The sequence below is a fragment of the Aureobasidium pullulans genome (assembly GCF_000721785.1).
Source record: "Aureobasidium pullulans EXF-150 unplaced genomic scaffold scaffold_13, whole genome shotgun sequence".
NCBI lineage: Eukaryota > Fungi > Ascomycota > Dothideomycetes > Dothideales > Saccotheciaceae > Aureobasidium > Aureobasidium pullulans.
The window spans coordinates 168,531-185,485 of record NW_021941033.1 but is presented as its reverse complement, the minus strand read 5'-3'; the positions used below and the strand labels follow the sequence as shown (position 1 = coordinate 185,485).

At 50.6% G+C, this 16,955-nt stretch overlaps 8 protein-coding genes across 8 annotated transcripts; 5 read left to right on the top strand and 3 right to left on the bottom strand.

The window, feature by feature from the left end:
- Positions 1 to 713: 713 nt before the first annotated feature.
- On the top strand, positions 714 to 1,536 carry M438DRAFT_366695 (uncharacterized protein; the record flags this gene model as incomplete). The annotated part of the gene is made up of 2 exons (XM_029907898.1): positions 714 to 736; positions 790 to 1,536. 2 exons carry the CDS (start codon positions 714 to 716, stop codon positions 1,463 to 1,465), a joined length of 699 nt encoding a protein of 232 aa, XP_029758888.1. The 3' UTR covers positions 1,466 to 1,536.
- A 704-nt stretch (positions 1,537 to 2,240) lies between these two features.
- M438DRAFT_356722 (uncharacterized protein) lies at positions 2,241 to 7,720 on the bottom strand (the record flags this gene model as incomplete). The annotated part of the gene is made up of 3 exons (XM_029907120.1): positions 2,241 to 2,405; positions 2,436 to 2,529; positions 3,012 to 7,720. The coding sequence occupies 3 exons, from the start codon at positions 7,718 to 7,720 to the stop codon at positions 2,241 to 2,243; spliced, it is 4,968 nt and encodes a 1,655-aa protein (XP_029758887.1).
- A 296-nt stretch (positions 7,721 to 8,016) lies between these two features.
- On the top strand, positions 8,017 to 9,021 carry M438DRAFT_299885 (uncharacterized protein; the record flags this gene model as incomplete). Its single annotated transcript, XM_029902048.1, has 2 exons — positions 8,017 to 8,769; positions 8,824 to 9,021. The coding sequence occupies 2 exons, from the start codon at positions 8,017 to 8,019 to the stop codon at positions 9,019 to 9,021; spliced, it is 951 nt and encodes a 316-aa protein (XP_029758886.1).
- A 110-nt stretch (positions 9,022 to 9,131) lies between these two features.
- On the bottom strand, positions 9,132 to 11,521 carry M438DRAFT_276887 (Sec1-like protein; the record flags this gene model as incomplete). The annotated part of the gene is made up of 4 exons (XM_029900881.1): positions 9,132 to 10,658; positions 10,709 to 10,920; positions 11,180 to 11,375; positions 11,444 to 11,521. 4 exons carry the CDS (start codon positions 11,519 to 11,521, stop codon positions 9,132 to 9,134), a joined length of 2,013 nt encoding a protein of 670 aa, XP_029758885.1.
- A 344-nt stretch (positions 11,522 to 11,865) lies between these two features.
- On the top strand, positions 11,866 to 13,509 carry M438DRAFT_336676 (histidyl-tRNA synthetase; the record flags this gene model as incomplete). The annotated part of the gene is made up of 2 exons (XM_029903909.1): positions 11,866 to 12,017; positions 12,081 to 13,509. 2 exons carry the CDS (start codon positions 11,866 to 11,868, stop codon positions 13,507 to 13,509), a joined length of 1,581 nt encoding a protein of 526 aa, XP_029758884.1.
- On the top strand, positions 13,445 to 14,156 carry M438DRAFT_46063 (uncharacterized protein). Its single transcript, XM_029910122.1, has one exon. It carries the CDS (start codon positions 13,575 to 13,577, stop codon positions 13,974 to 13,976), a length of 402 nt encoding a protein of 133 aa, XP_029758883.1. The 5' UTR covers positions 13,445 to 13,574; the 3' UTR covers positions 13,977 to 14,156.
- Positions 14,018 to 15,162, bottom strand: M438DRAFT_46040 (uncharacterized protein). Its single transcript, XM_029910121.1, has 2 exons — positions 14,918 to 15,162; positions 14,018 to 14,864 (listed from the first exon to the last, which is right to left on the bottom strand). Exons 1-2 carry the CDS (start codon positions 15,012 to 15,014, stop codon positions 14,338 to 14,340), a joined length of 624 nt encoding a protein of 207 aa, XP_029758882.1. The 5' UTR covers positions 15,015 to 15,162; the 3' UTR covers positions 14,018 to 14,337.
- Positions 15,163 to 15,764: 602 nt separating this feature from the next.
- On the top strand, positions 15,765 to 16,703 carry M438DRAFT_346947 (PX-domain-containing protein). Its single transcript, XM_029905796.1, has 4 exons — positions 15,765 to 16,229; positions 16,284 to 16,378; positions 16,435 to 16,492; positions 16,545 to 16,703. Exons 1-4 carry the CDS (start codon positions 15,808 to 15,810, stop codon positions 16,606 to 16,608), a joined length of 639 nt encoding a protein of 212 aa, XP_029758881.1. The 5' UTR covers positions 15,765 to 15,807; the 3' UTR covers positions 16,609 to 16,703.
- The last annotated feature ends 252 nt before the right edge of the window (positions 16,704 to 16,955 follow it).

Here is a 16,955-nt window from a genome sequence, read left to right as displayed (position 1 = left end):
AAGATCAAGACATTGAATTGAAGCAAAAGGGGTTTGCTCTATAGGATGCATGGAGCGAGAAGGCTGAAGCAACAGTGTTCTCTGGAGTCAAACATGGCGCACACAAAGGAGCAAAAAAACCAGGACTTAACTTGGGAAACATCTTTTCGACCAAATCATCAACGCGACCAACCAGGGTGGGAGTCGAACTCACCACCCCTGGATTCTATTTATGCTCAGATTTGGAGAGGTTTATCAGAAGTTGATGAGATTAACCCATTGGGCTAAACCTCCGATCTTCTTGGGAGTGAGTGGATTGGGTTGATTGATAAGGGTAGAACTGGAGGGGCGGAAGGGTGCGTGTTCGAATCAGGGGGTGGTGAAGGTGTTGTTTTGCTTTTGGTGTCTTCTCGAGGGCTGATTTGTCGAGCAGTGTAGTAGCACTTCAATATCTGCCTGTGAGTGAAACTGTGGCTTATTACCTCCGTCTGTTTGATCAGAGTCATTCGTATTCACTTCCCTCCTTGCTTTTCACTCGCCTTTCTCTCTCACACATACTCTCGTCTTCTATCTCGATCACTTCTGGCTCTTTTGTTCCTTCTTCTGTGTCCAATTCATCGAGCATTCCTCCTTCATCTTCGGATCTTCTTTGACAGCACCTTTTTACGAAGTCTACACAGACGTATCATCTCTTACCACAAGCCATGGATTGGTTGCTCGTCAATCCACGAGCCATGTCAACCGGCTCACGCAAGAAGTAAGTCTGCATTGATCGAGAAGCTCTGAGTCTGCTGACGGTTGTCTGCTCAGAAAGTCGAAACTCGGCGCAGCCCGATCATCAACCAGAACCAACACCACTGGAACGGCAGACGCTGGTCAGCTTCAGACCAAAGATCAAGATCAGACCCAGGCACAGATTCAGGCTCCTTCCTCATCCAAAGTCTCACCCGAAACTTCAGGCGGTGCAATGTGTGCTTTGCGCAGTAATGATATCAAGGTCAACGATCACAAGAGCCCTTCCGCGACTCCCAAAATAGCTTTGTTGTTACCTCAGAAACCACCCGTACCACAAAAACTGCTACGACAATCACAGAAGAGAAAGTATCAACAAAACCTAGAATTTCCCCAGAAGCAAGAAGCACAACAGAGATCGCAGATACGACAATTGCCACCAATCTTGCAACCACATGCAGCTGGAGTCAAGGGCCCAACGGACGCTTCGAATTCCCCTTCCTTCATCAACCCAGCAAAGGTAATCAAGCCAGATAACGCACAGCAAGAGAGATTCTCAAGGTTTTCTGAGGAGCAGAATCGCACCCTCGAACTGAGATCTGAGCGGATCTTGGGAAAACTGAAGTTGAAGACACTTACAGAACTGATTACGCTGCAAATGAACAACCCGGAGGAGTATGTATCTCATCTCATAGGAGATGTCATCTTCAAGAAGCGTATGAATGCGCTGGATACGTTGGAGAGTCAGCTTTGAGCTCACATGAGAGATCAAGGGTCAGTTAGGAATGGGGACAGAAAGATGTGAGAGCACTGAACAGAGGAGAGACTAGAAGGAAAAATCCGAGCAGGCAGTGACATTGCGGCCACTTTTACTCCAAGGTCTTCTCGTCTTCGGGAGCCCCACGCTAAGCAGAGAATGCACTTGGTACCAGAAGGTCAGAGAGAAACACAAACAAGATGCCCCATCATTCTCAACAGAATAATAGTCCTTCTAAGATATCATATCGAATATGGATTCTCTACTCACTTCCATTTATCCATCCTTCTCATTTTCCGACAGCTCGAATGTTTAGGCAGAACTCCTGCCAGAGTATGTTTCACTTACAGTGTTGATGTCAGTCATGAATCCTTCTCACTTACATTGTTAACCTAGTGGAATCACGGATGATCGCATCTGTCACAACAGTTCACCCTCAATATCACCTTGTTGCTTAGTTCACTGTCCTGATCATCACACAATCACTTTTATCTCTTTAAATGATGTCTTGACTTTCACACTCTCGTACTTGGCCTATATCTTTTGACCTTCGACTTGCCTTCCTCTCTTTTTCCTTTCAAACAACATCTTCCTCTTCTCATCGGCAGTTGTGTCTCTTCTTTCTCTGGTCTTCCTCATCAGCAACAAACACACAAAGAGATATGGCTTCTTACCCTTCTTACCCCGACATTACCAAGGATGAGGAGTTTCTCTTGGGGTGAGTCCTCCCAACTGTCTTCCATCAATAGCCAAACTCCGGCTGACAGACAACTTAAGCGATCACAACCGGCAACACAGCCCAATATTCATCTCGCACTTCGAATTGAACGCCCTCGGTGAGGTAGAAACCGACCAGATCATGAGCAACCTCACTACCACCACCGACCGGATCATCACCCCTACCACCACCACAGATACCCCATCCACTCTTTCGCGCCTGCCACCACGATCCTCACGTCCCCCTCACTGCCAATCTCCATTTCCAATCCGCTTCACAGCGCGCAAGCAACCCCTCCAAGACCTCCTCAGCCCCAGCCAAAAAAGCCGCTCGCGTCAAGAAACTAGGAGATATCAAGAAAAAGCTGAAGGACAAGACCACCAGACAACTCGATAAGCTGCACGACGAAGAGGGAGTGGACACTGATCTTCTCGCCACAATCTTGGAGGCTTTTCATGAGAAACAGATGGCTGAGTTGGAGGCTTTTGAGGATAAGCTTTGAAAATACTCGTCTAAAGGATGAACAAGATCGAACGACGAGGGAAACAAAAAAAGGATGATGTTAGCCAAATTGGCGGTTGATCATGATATTGGAAAGAAAGGGGCAGAATGGGAAAGAAAGGGACAGAAGAGAAACGACAGACACCCTACGAAAGAAGGAAAGAAGTATCAGAACAAAAACATCTCAACGATGAGAACGTCATCATAATCTCTACTCAACACAGATATCAACAACTGAATACATTATCCCACAACTTCATCTCTCCTCTTCCTCTGACCAAGAATTATATCTCCTAATCCCCGTGACAAACAGGACAAACATACCCCCCTCTCTCTTCCTCTTCCTCTGCATCACCATCCTCCTCTCCCCCTTCCTCAGCAGCAGCGACCTTGACAGCAATTTCGCTTTCAAGACACACCCTATGCACAACATGTCTACAAGCAAACACCACCAACGCCATCCTCCTTGCTTGTTCTTCGACCTCCCTCGCCCTCTCCGCAACCCCATCTGCTATCAATGCTCCTTTACCTTTTCCATTATCCATACTCGCGCGAATCTTTTCTCCCTTTTTGTGTGTTCTTTGCTCTTCGGTGCGTTCGAATTCATCCCAGATGATTTCTTGATGTGAATCTATGTTTGAGACACCGGCGCCCCAAGCGCGTTTTTTGCAGAGTTCGCAGGTTTGGGTGCGGGGACGCCAGCCACATTGGCGGAGTGAGTGGATGGAAGTCATGTCTGCAAAGACGTCGACGTCAAGGAGTTGGGAGGCAAGATTGAGGACGGAGGACTCGTGGGTGTAGGCTGCAAAGACATCCAAGAGGACGGCGCGGAGATCGGAGAGGGTGGGTGCGTAGGAGGAACTTGCCCGAGACAAAAAGGCGCGGAAGATGTAGAGGAAAGATTGATTATGTTGGTTTTGTGGACGACGGTGGTGGCGAGGTTCCTCATGGTCGTCAGATTTGGGAGATGTGGTTGAAGTTGCGCTGAGGAGGGCTGTGAAGGTTTGTTGAACGGTGCTTCGGAGAGCATTGTTGGTCTTATCGATGTCGAAGGAGGCGTCGTCGATTAGTTCGTCAGTTTCTGCTGACACTGATTTGGAGACTGCAACGATGGCATCGATCAGGTTGAGCCAGAGCAGCTCATCAAGTTCGAGATCATTCTCTTTGATTTCCCAAGCAGTATTTGTGCGATGCCGAGGTTGACGATGCTGCTGCATAGCAGCACTCTGCCCCTTGCACAACCAGATACCAAGTCGCGTGTACTTCTCAATCGCCTCGATCAAGTCGTCAGCAGCTTCCTCAGTGCTCTGCATGTCCGGTGCCTCAGCAGCCGCTTGTATGAGACTGCAGATAGCATTTTGTAGAGTAAGCAGATGCTTGCAGAGACGAGTTATAGCATCTCTGGCTAGGCCATCTTGCGCCATAAGAAGAACTGCTGCGTCAACAACGCCATTCTCTTCCATAGATGGAAGAACACGATCGAGGTCTAGGTCGCCAGACTTTAAGAGGCCGATATAATCGGCCACGTGACGAGGGTCGTGGATGCACATGAGCTCGACATACTGCTCGCAGAATCGTGCAACCAGAGATTCGGAAACCGGCTCGCTGACAGTCTTCTTGAAGCGGTGGTCAAGTAGTGAAGGCTCTAGCAACGTGCGTAGGAAGTGGAAGCGTGTGTATGTCTCCCCGATAGCGTCAACAAAGCGCTCCAAGATGTCGTCAGTATATCTTGCAAGTGTCTGTGCGGTCTTCGAGGTATTGATAGCTGCCAACTCTTGAGCATGTTCACATAAAAGGTCCTTGAGCTGAGTCGTTTGCTTCTCAGGCGACTCTTGTAGAGCATACGCAAGATCGTCAAAGACGCCATTCTTTCCTTGTGGGTCTTCGAAGTAAGTTTTGATGAGGTCGACAGGCCTGTGCTCGCTTCTGTACAGTGTCTTGAGCACGCGATAGAATTCTGCCTCTCGGAGCTGCTCGATGAGCGCGGTCGTGACGGGAGGATGGTATACAGATAGCAAGTACTCAGCGCTGAGTTGCGTGTCGTCAGCCAAATCATCCTCGCGAAAGCTGCAAAGTCGATCGAGAACTTGATGTAAGGAAGAACTCGATAAGACCATGAATTGGGGGTATTTTGGTAAATTCCTAGCAATGAACATGTCGAGGTAGATGGTTTGCTCGGGCTCGAAGTCGTCTGATGCCATGACATCGAGAAGAACACTGACAATGTACTGTCGAGTTATCTTCAGGCCTGCACCGTTTGTTTGTGATTGGCTGTAGGTGAGGCCATCTTCCTGCGAGTCGTTGAGGTATGGATCTTCGAAAGCTTCAGTCATCATGCTCATAAAGCTTGCCGCATCATATTCGAGCAAAAGTCGTAGATAAGGGAAGGCAGGTTCGCCCGCATGGTTGGACCTCGTTCTCAGAATGAACGAAGACCCCGGTGGCCATCCCGTAGGTTCGTGAGAGAACAAGTATCGGTAGATGTTTCCTTTCTGGGTGTCGGCTTTTTCGTCGTCTAGGAAGTCGCCCTGAGGGTACTTCCTTCCTGTCAGAACGAATGCAAGATAGGGAAACACTTTTATAGCCGACTCCAAAGCAGCTTCCTCTGTCTCGTCTTGTCTGTCTTTGACATCCCGTAACAGTGTCAGTAGATCTGACAGTGGAGTGACGTATTCTTCCAATGCTTCATTCCAGACAAAGATCAACGCGTCGTATAGATAATGAGTTTTGCAGAGCGTCGTGATCTGGTCAAGATCGAAAGTGCGTGGGTCTAGCCGGCACAAAAGCTCTTCTAGATGTGTGACTTGGTTTTTCGAAATGCAACTCTCCACTAGGTCTTTTACCAACGGCGGTGGCAGAGAAGTAACCTCCTCGTCCATAATATACGATTGCAAGATTTCGAGGAACACTTCTCGCTCGCCAGCATCTCTCAATGGCTCATAGACATCATCAAACAAGAAGCTCTGGTTGTCCATGCTCACACATGCATCAAAGCATTCAGCAACCAGATCAGACAGCGGTCGCCCGTTACTGTTGTTCTCTGAGAATGAGAACAGAATGGACGCAGACATGAGCTCGAGCAGTCTACCATGGACCAACTCGTGCCGCGCATCTGCGTTATCTGGCAAGCCCACTGTGACGCCACCAGCTTGTCCAGTGTAATATGCTCTAGCAAGCTGTATCGCTGCAATGTAGTCACCGTGTTCAATCAATGCGGTCAATCGGTCTGCCCAATTTGACAAAGTGCCCACTGAAAGATCACTCGCGCCGAGAAGGAACAGCCGGTTTTTGTAAACGCGGAAACTCTGGTAGAACGCATCTGCAATCACACCATGCATTTCCGAATGCTCGTTGTCAGCCTGCTCTACAACAGGATGCAATTGCTTCGAGAAGATATCGCGATGATGTATCTGCCTGTGCAGGAGATCCACAGAGTCCATGACATGTAACTCGCCGTCTTCTATGATGATCATCTGTTGACTGATGGTGAGTACACCAATGACAGATCGGCTCAACCATTGAACTGCAACAATGGCCTCTTCGCACTCCCAGCTACTTCTCGAATGGAAAAATAGATTCGGCGGTTTCTCTTTGTCGGCTGGATCTTGAGATGGTTGGACCTCAACGTCGAGCACTGTCAAGACGTTCGACCAACAATACACAAGTTTTGTTTCGGAGGTGTCCCGCTCGGTGGTAGTATTACTGCTTTTTAACTTGACTGCTGGGAACCAAGCGAGACAGCCACTCATTGCACTGTGGCGCGATATTGACTTTGGCCTTGAAGCCTTATGCTGTGTTTGGGCGACGGGCGTTGTGGAAACAATGACGAGCAGATATGGAGTCAACAAAGCTGTAAGACCCATATTATCAGTAGCCTGTTCTACGTTTCCCAGCGGAAGCGGTGCAAATGCAAGCACAGAACTGGGCTTTATCCATGCCTCCTCTTGCAAGTTCGGTACTGGGTAGCGTCCAAGCAAGCGAGTGGTCTTGACACTACGAGAGATGGCGCCCATTCCACGAGTCGCGAGATGGGAGAAGGCCATGCCCCCATCGTCAGCAGAAACAAGAGCTGTGCGTCGTGTGCCCAAGAAGCCGATATGCAAGACTGAGCGACCTGGTACATGGCCATCCGGAGGTTGTGGTTGACCACTTCTTTCTACAGGCGGAATATGCAAGAACGGCTTAGCAGGACGAGCGAGCTCCCATGTAAAGATGTGACCTGAAGCATGACCAGCAGCAATTGCCGAATAGTCGGCTGAGATGGCAAGAGCAGTAATGGAACCGCACTCTATTGCTTTTGTGCCTTGACCAATGATACCCTTCAGAGTCTGGTGGTAGTCAAAGACCAGAATCAGACCTTTGGATGTACCAATTGTGATAGACGAAGATACAGCCAGACAAATTGGCACGCCGAAGTTACGTCTTCCAGCTTCGGAGAAGGCTTGCGATGTGATCTTCCGTAACCTTGTCCATCTTATGACTTCCCAAGGAGCGTCCGGGTTGTCTGCAATGTCACTGCCTCCTTGTGACAGTACAATCTGAGAGGAGAGAGACGACTGACGAGAGTGCGGAGACAGAAAGGCAGGGGAGGCAGCGCGCGACGAGGGAGTGGGCGAGGTAAACCTAGAGCTGAAGCGTCGCTCGAAGGGCTGGAGGGCACCGGAAGGAGTACGAGGGGTGTTTGTCGAGGCGCGTGGGTTCAGGCGGGGACGACGGATGGGTAGCGACGAGGCTAGGGAGCCTTGGATAGAGGGCGTATCATCTGGGATAGAGGCTGACTCGGAGGGACTGGCAAGGTCGGGAGTTGAAGGAGCAACAGGTATATCGTCAATGTCATGGGCGGCGAGTTCGTCTTCCAGAGTCCTCGCGGGGTGGATCGAGGATGGCACGGGGCTACCGGAGCGGCTCACGGTCTCGTCGGCGGTAAGGAAGGAGTCGTCGGGATCATTGATTCCTTGATTCTGGACCGGGAATGGATATGTGCCAGAGCCATCATGGCCATCCTTGTCGGAATGGCCTAGCGGGGAGCTCATTGACCAACGTGTCGAACTGTGTACATTGCTCGCGCCTTCCTGCTCTTGCTATCGAGTCTTCACGACTTCTTGTAACTCTCTCTTTCCCTGAGTCAAGGTCCAGAATGTCGGCTTCGAGTGTGATATACGGACGGGCAAGACAGGTGTATTTGTTGCAGGGGAGCTTGTGGAGATAATGTCGTAGCCTAACTCCATCGCTATCGCTTCAACTTCGGTTTGCTCGCGACCATGACGCGCCTCTTCCAGCGATCGATTACACTCTTCTATCTACCATTGTCCAAAAATACCAATTCACCATGTCGGCAGCAGGTCCAGAACTCCCTCCGCATCTCCTGGCCAAGCGAAAGCGACAGCAAGAGGAAGAGCAGAAAAATCAGCCTGCCACCTCTTCCGGCGCAAACCAAGAGAGTCCCCAAGACAAGCGTCAAAGAGTCGCCGGCCCAGAGCTACCACAATCCGCTTCACCAGCGCCAGCAGGCCCAACATTACCACAATCCGCAGGACCTACCTTGCCACCATCAAAGCCCGAGCCTCAAGTCGTTCAACCCGTCACCGGACCTGCTCGACCTGTCGCTGGCCCTGCCCCACCACCAGCTCCCCTCGATGAACGACCAACGGCACCTCCAGACTCGGATTCAGACTCTGACGACGATGACTTCGGTCCCGCTCTACCCTCCGCCACCGACCTGAATCCATCTACCAACGACTATGGACCCTCGATACCACAACCGGAAGCAGCTCCCGCAAGAGCCCAGCGCGACGAATGGATGACCCTACCACCCCAACAAGACGACCTAGCAGCCCGTATGGATCCTTCCAAAATAAGAGCTAGAGGCTTCAACACCGGCAAGAACGCAAGAGGAGGCAACACAACTCCCGCTGGAGGAAACATCGCCGCCGCATGGACCGAAACACCAGAGCAAAAGCTCAAGCGTTTGCAAGATGAAGCTATGGGTGTGAAGCCCGCTTCAGCTGGACATGTAGATGCCAAAGAAGCTGCTAGAAACAAGGAGAGAGAAGCAGAGGCAAGACGTATCCGTGAGCAAACTGTGAGTCTATCCAAATGTGCAACTCCAGGGCCACGAACTAATGTGTTGTTACAGAAACAGACTAGAGGCCCATCATTGATGGACCAGCATAAAGAGACAAATCCGGAGAACAAGGAAGATGATCCTACAAAACGTGCTTTCGACAGAGAAAAGGATATTGGCGGAAGCTCCCTCGGTCTTGTCGACAAGAAGGACCTGCTCAACAAGGCTTCAAACTTTGGTTCAAAGTTTGCTGGTGGCAGTTATCTATAGGCCATGCGTTGCCATAGTAGGATAACGTTTGCACAGAGCAAGAACAACCCAAAAGAATCAAGAAAGTAATCATGCATTATCTACCTCTGTACTGTACATCCTCCTCCACCTTACATACGACCAAAGGCCCTCTTCTCCATGGCAGCCTCAACAGCAGCATCGCCAGATAAAATGCCCGTAGTCGCAATAACAATCTTCTTCTTATCCCCCAACTGCTCACCCATAAACCTCAACGCCGCAATCTCCGCAAACGTGACTCCACCCAGGAAAAACACGATTGTAGTTTTCCTGCCACTTCCACTGCCACCTCTGAGTGTCTGTCTAGCCTGCGAAGCCTCTGCATTCGAGCCCTTTTGCACTTCATCAACAGTAGCGCCTTTGATCCTCGCCAACACATCTTCAAAGCCTTTCCATCCAGTGGCTTGAGGAGTAGGTGTACCGTTTCCAGCACCCCCATTGGCGTTGGGCGTAGAGGAAGATCTAGGGTTTGAAAGACGAGCGAGGAGTTGTTTCTGCAACACACATTGCACCAATCTCACACTCAGTGGCGCATAGCCGGAAAACACATATGAGATATCTGTGGGATCTTGCTCGTCGACCTCGTCAACGAAGAGTTTCAACGTTTTGCGGATGGAATTGTAATCGGTGTTTCCAGAGTTGATACCGCTCATGGGATTGAGATAGCCAGTATTGGATGCGCGAAGGGTCACTAGGCCCATCTTTTCCAGAGCGGCAAAGGTGAGGAGGTGTTGGTGACCGTAAGCGTACATGATTTGACGTTTTAGATTCTCCATGTCGCGGGCGCGGATGCCGCCGGCGACGCAAGATTCGAGAGACAGCAAGCGTAGGATTGTTGATAGAGGGATATCTCTGGCGATTAGCTCTTCAAGGTTGTCGTTCATGCTGCTGGGATCGGCTCCTGCAGCAAAGTTCTGCTGCACCTCAAGGACGCGACCAAAGATTTCGCTGCGGGTAGTCTTCATGATCTCCTCGGCCATGGAGGTGTGGATTTTGAGAGAGGCTTGCTCGGCTTGGTAAGAAGGGAGTTTTGCGACGAACGTTTTGAGGTCCGAGATTGATTGATCTGCTTTATGGCGGGATTCGTAGTCGGCTTGGAGGCGACGTGCGGTTCTGTTCAGTAGAGGTCCTACGACGGCGAAGTTACAGTCTCTGAGTTGAGGATAAAGTTTGTCGGAGCTGTCAAGCTGGATCTTGCGTTTTGTGGCTGCTTGCGTAGAGCCTCCTGCTGCACCTGCTGCTCCTTGGGGCTTCTGCTGTTGAGGTGCTGCTCCGACGATTGATGTGTCTACTTCGGTCTGATTGTGACGGACGCCAAAAACCTCGTCGATGAGACCTTCGTATGTTAGTTGGGTCATGAGAGGTGTGAAGAAGTCGACCTCGCGATCGATGATAATGACATTCTCTACGACTGCACTCGGCGTCAAGCCAAAGGTCGATGGTGATTTCGAGGTAGCAGACGATGCGCTGGCTTCCTCTTCCGAGCGCATACGGATGAGCAGATCGGCGAGTTTCTTCGCATTGTCACCCTTGCCTAGGATGCGAGGGAAGAGACCGGTAGACTTTTGCAGTCTCATCAATGCTGTGGCGGCAAGGAAAATGGCTGTGGGATCTTTGCGCTATACTGGTATTAGTACATTCTCACTTCGTATCTGATTTATGCACCTACCAGATACAGATCACTGAAAGCATCTTCAAGTTCAAGCGACAGAAGATCGGGTTCCAGAGGGATCAAGAAGAGGGGGCATTCGCCAATGGTCACTTCTCCCAGTACACCATTTTCTTCGAGAATCCGGTCACTGACGAGAGTTCGTCTGGGCACCCAAAAGACGGAGAATTCATGATCGGTTTTGCTTTCTTGACGGATTTGACTAATCTGTTCTATGGATATGTTAGCATGTAATGATAACATCTCTCAGAACGGTAGCGCAACGAGAGAGTTATGAATCATGCTGCATCAACTGGCTGTCGATGTAACGATTTTGATGTAGGGCACAAGACTGAACGTGCAGGGTAGGTGGAAACCTGCGCACTCTACTTTAAGGCCCATGGGTGGTGTGAAGAGGGGATATGTCTAGCTAAGGCTATGCAAAGTAGGAGGATATGGCTCTCGTAACAACTACAAGCAAGCATGACCTACCAGCTATGAGTTGAACATCCTTTGGCTTCTCGCCTCTAGCAAGAAAGACGATGTTGCGTTGAGAATCGTCGACATTGCGGTTCTCTACGTAGAAGACCTTGTCGACTCCATACTCCTGCAAAGTACTGAACTTGACGAGCAAGCCAATTGGACCGGCGAGGGACTTTTCAATCACAAGATTCTTCTTGCCAGGAACCTGCGCAATGGGTGTGAGTAGGGAGAACGGTGGAAATGACCGGCCAGTGTCCAGGTAGCCTTACGTACGCCTTCGAGCAGTTGGAGCAGATCTCTGCGCGCCCTTTCGGTAATGTCTTGGGGATTTATCTCCGCATGGGGCGCCATCACATCTTGCAATCGCTCGGGCGTGGAGAGAAGGAAGTCAAGTTGCAAAGTCGCGGTTGGAAAGTTGGAAGCCGAAACGTCGTGGACGGACTCAGGAAGCCGCAAAAACGCCAAGCCTATGACTATGCTCATGGTATCGAGAACAATTTCCATCCCACCATCTGCTCTTGTGACTGACACTTCTATACCGCTGACTAGCTTTGCATGCTTGCATGAAGGCTGTTATACCATTCGCCAGGACTTTTTCTTCTCAACTCCGACTTTCCAGGCCGACACTTCGATACTCGGCCAACTGCGCATTTTCTACATCGATCCATCGCCTAGACCGAACAGAGCAATTCAACATGGGAAAAGACAAGGGAGACAAGGGTGGCTTCCAGCTCAAGGTGCCCAAGGGTACTAAGGACTGGGAGGGCAAGGACATGGTCATCCGCGACAAGATCTTCAGCACCATCACCAACGTCTTCAAGCGTCACGGTGCTGTCACTATCGATACGTGAGTTGTGGGCTGGAAGGAAACAATGCCTCGTTCGGCATGCTGACTCTACGCTTCCAACAGTCCTGTCTTCGAGCTCAAGGAGATCCTCTCGGGCAAGTACGGTGAGGACAGCAAGCTCATCTACGACCTCGCCGACCAAGGTGGAGAGCTGTGCTCTCTGCGTTACGACTTGACCGTCCCCTTCGCCAGATGGCTCGCCATGAACACTTCCGTCCAGAATATCAAGCGCTACCACATCGCAAAGGTCTACCGCCGTGACCAGCCCGCCATGACCAAGGGCCGCATGCGCGAGTTCTACCAATGCGATTTCGACATTGCCGGTGCCTACGATCCTATGATCCCCGATGCTGAGATTCTGAGAATCGCATGTGAAATCTTCGACGAGCTGGGCTGGAAGGGCAAATACACAATCAAGCTGAACCACCGCAAGATCCTCGACGGTATCTTCTCCGTCTGCGGTGTTCCCACCGACAAGCTGAGAACAATTTCATCCGCTGTTGACAAGCTCGACAAGTCACCTTGGGATGAGGTCAAGAGAGAGATGACCGAGGAGAAGGGCCTCGACCCTGAGATCGCCGACAAGATTGGCAAATACGTTGTTCGCAAGGGTGGAAGAGACCTCCTCAAGGACCTTCAGGCCGACGCGACTCTCAGTGCAAACGAATCGGCAAAGGCTGGTCTCGACAACATTGAGATCCTCTTCAACTACCTCGACACCTTCAACGTACTCGACAGAATCTCCTTCGACATGTCACTCGCCCGTGGTCTCGACTACTACACTGGCGTCATCTACGAGATTGTCACCGAGGGCTCTGCCCCCAAGACTTCAGAAGGCCAGAAGGTGCAGGCTAAGAGCAAGAAGCCCAAGAACGAGGATGACGACCGTAGCAACGATCCCAGCGTCGGTGTTGGTTCCGTCGCTGCCGGTGGTCGTTACGACGAGCTGGTCGGCATGTTCAGCGGCAAGAGTAACCTCCCCTGTGTCGGCATCTCATTTGGTGTCGAGCGCATCTTCAGCATCACCAAGGCCAGAATGGAGGCCGAGGGCAACAAGTCCGTCCGCACAAACGAAGTTGACGTCTACGTCATGGCATTCGGCGGCAAGGGCTTCGACGGCCTCCTGCCTCAGCGCATGGAAGTCGCAAAGCGTCTATGGGATGCCGGCGTCAAGGCCGAGTTCAACTGGAAGGTCAAGCCCAAGCTTCCCGCACAATTCAAGGCCGCCGAGACCAACGGTGTTCCCTTTGCTCTCATCCTCGGCGAGGAAGAGCTCAAAGCTGGCCAGTGCAAGCTGAAGGAGATGGGCCTGCCTGACGGTCACCCCGAGAAGGAGGGTGTGCCGATCGCCATGGACAAGCTCGAGGAGCAAGTCAAGGAGGTCATCGAGCGCAGCAGACTTGCACAATTGAACAGCGTCGAGGCCGTCGCCGACAAGCTCGACACAACGAACCTCGATGAGGACGCCGCTGCTGCCCCCAAGACCAGCTAGAGCACGAAATTCTCCTATCGAAAAAAAAAGTTATATAAAGATACCCCCTTTCTGGGTGCTGATGCATGATTTTGGCGTTTCTTTCTTTGTACACTTTCGTAGCGAGAAGACGTCCTTTTTGCCTGAATATATGCACTTATGAACTGCAGATGTACTTCCTCTTAGCCTTCTCTTTCCGTTCCTTCCCATGTGTATGGAGTACTTTCTTGCTTATCTGCTCGATGATCTTGCTCAAGCCGTGCCGTGCAAGCGGTGTGTCTGATCATCACACCTCCTGCATTGTGATATGCAATCAAGGAAGCGTGTTATCCAAGGAAAACAGGGATGATTTCAAGGTCGACAAGGAAAGGAATCTTGGAAAGGAAAAGCCATCATCACTAGCGGGATCTCGGGACGATCAAACACCTGGAGATGCGAAGGCGGAGGATCGGCTCCCCAGGAGAGTTACATTGGTACAAATCACATGAAGGGATGAACATAAACAACAAAAAGGAGTCAAGAAATTGAAAAAAAGTGGTGGCGCAACTCGAATCTGTTTCGGGGAGAGTGATGATCATTTCCATTCCATATAGCAAAAATAAGCAATTAACGCCTTCATTCATTAATCCATAAATGCCTGTGAGCATTAAGAAAAGAAAGCAGAAACACCCATACTCATGCGCCGCCCCCATTTGCTTTGACCCATATATCATGCGAGATAGAGAATGTAAAAAGGTCAGGTATCGCTGCGCTTGCTATGCTTTGAATTACAAAAAGAGTGGTGTGATAGAAAGCAAAAGAGATAAAGAAGAAGATGGAAAAGCAAAATATGGCACACCAAGGACCTCCTTAAAGCAGAAGAGCGAAGCCGCCGAAGATACCAGCGGCGACGGCGAAGAGACCGTAGGCCTGGCCGAGCTGGAGAGCAGTGGCTGCACCAGTCTGGCTGCTGGAGGAGGAAGTGGCAGCAGCGCCGCTGCCTCCGAGGCCATTGTAGATGGTTTGGCCGGCAGAGTTTGTGGCCTCGCCGCCGTTGGTGGAGGATGCGCCGGTCTGAGAGGCTGTGGCGGAAGAGGAGGTGGTTACGTTGACGCGGGTAGGGTTTTGAGCACCGCAAGGGTGTTGGGCTCTGCAGTTGTATTCACAGTCTGTGTTACCGCCGCATCCGGCAATACACTGGGTTCCCCATTGAGTGCAGACGTAGTAGGGGATAGTCTGTGAGTACTCAGAGGCGTTAGGGCTGAGGTTGTTCTCGCAGATGCAGGAGAAGTCGAGGGTGGCAGGGTCGCACTCGTTCTCGACGGTTTCGGAGGAGTTGGCGGAGGTTTGAAGACAGATCAGAGGGCAAGCATTCTGCTGGTTGCTGCACCAGATTTCTGGAAAGAGTCAGACGTCTTGAACATACTTGGAAAAGATTGGTGTCACAAACCTCTGGTAGCCTCAGGAACACTCTCAGGGTCGATTTGGTACTGGGCAGAGGCCAACTTGGCGACCACAGGGAGGAGGAGCAGACCGAAACCACGCATTTTGATAGACGTATGTGTAGATCGAAAAGATACTTTTGGTGATGAGTAGTGACTGATAGAGTTCGAGCAGAAAGGTGTTCTTCAACAACGAATGTGAGAGGGAACAGGTATTAGAAGCGCTGGACCAACTGATAACGAGAGAGCTGGAGATATAGAGGGTTGCCCCAGCAGGACCGACGTTGAGTCTTTATCCTGTACGCTCAAAGGCCATAGCTCGCCGCTTGCTTTACTTGCTAGAGCATAAACGGGGATGGCGGGAGGCGAAAGCGGTGGTCAACGCCCTTCCCGTATCTCTGCATGTCTGGGGTCGTTCGACACCGCGGGTTAGGTGCATCCAGGCCTATCAAAATACGGCATGTCTGGCAAAAGTGGAGTCCCGAAATGTGCTCTCTACCCATAAAAGGCCCGGAAACAGGCTCGATGTGTCTCTTCCAACCATTGGAAACCGCGAGCAAACATCCGGTAGGCGTGACAGTTGCATACCATTGACACGAGCGAGTCAGAGGAGATTTCGAGAATCTCGGAGAATATGGAGGCTGGTGGTCTCAGCTCGCACTCTACCTAATCTTGTGCTATTGGACGCGAGCGATTAGACCCTAGCCAAGCATTTTCAGCGGCTCTGTTTCTCCAACCTCTCGCCATCTGATCATCATCTTTCACGCTAGCTGGCTGAGCGATTAAACGAGCAAACGCTTGCGACAAACAACCTCTCTTACCCCATGGACAATCGCACATCTCCAACCCAAAGGACCCGCTAACTCAATCTATTTATTATCCCAACTCGGACTGATGGATGGAGTCTGCGGAGTCGGAAACTCTTGTCAACGGCGATACCTCGTCACCCCGCAATAAGGACCAGCCTCTGGCCGCCGCTGCCGCCGCCACCTCTACAACACATGAAGATGATCTGAATGCTTCGGATCACACGGCCGCGTCATCCGTCACACTCAATAATGCATCTCCTCATGTAATACCGCCATACTTCAATGGCATCCGGCTTGAGCGAACAGATTCGGCCACTACGGCTACAGGACGAGGGATTGACCTTGTTGATCAGTCAGACGAAGACCACGAGATTGGAAGGGCTTGTTGGGCAAGTGATGTGTCAGTCGATGACTATGTGGTTGTGAGCGGTCCTACAGGGATTGGAGCATATGTAGTATGGAGCTGCACCATCGAAACATTCAAGGGTGGCAGTATCACTCTGCGCAAACGGTATGTGGTTTGCATTGCCCCCTTCAAGACCACGGTGGACTGATTCATTTTCAGATACTCGGAGTTCGACACCCTTAGGCACAATCTCGTGAGGGCATTTCCTTTATCCGAAGCCTCTATCCCAGAGCTACCAAGGAAAAGTCTAGTTTGTATGCTTGATCCTGGATATTTTTATGCATCGCACAGCTTACTCATCGTTCTGCAGCTCGATTTCGAACCAAGTTTCTTGAGCAGAGAAAGACTGGTCTTGCTCACTTCCTCACGTACGAAATGCTGCAGGTTTCGCTATAATCATGACGCTGACTTTTGTCCCAGATGCATCCTTCTCAATCCACAATTCTCGAGATCTCCGATAGTTACGGAGTTCATCAACTCTTGAGATCGACATACTTTGTACATACGCGAGCGACAGAGCATTTGGAACTTAGCGACAGACTAATAGCTAATCTTATCAGCATTCATATCATATTTGATCTTGACTAGCATGTCCATCATTGTGACAGGGTGCCCTGGCCGGCATGTCTGCCATGACAACAATTTGAGCTCACATGCCTTCCCTTCCACTTAGAAAGTCCGAGCTTCATACTGGCATCTCTCTGCGAGTATATAAAGGTTTTGAAAGTTATTCTGGAGGCACGCGAGGGGTGGTGGTTGTTTGACCATCGTTTGGTCAAATACTGATAAGCTTTGCCGAATTGGCTCGTAATTGCATGCGACGATTCCACG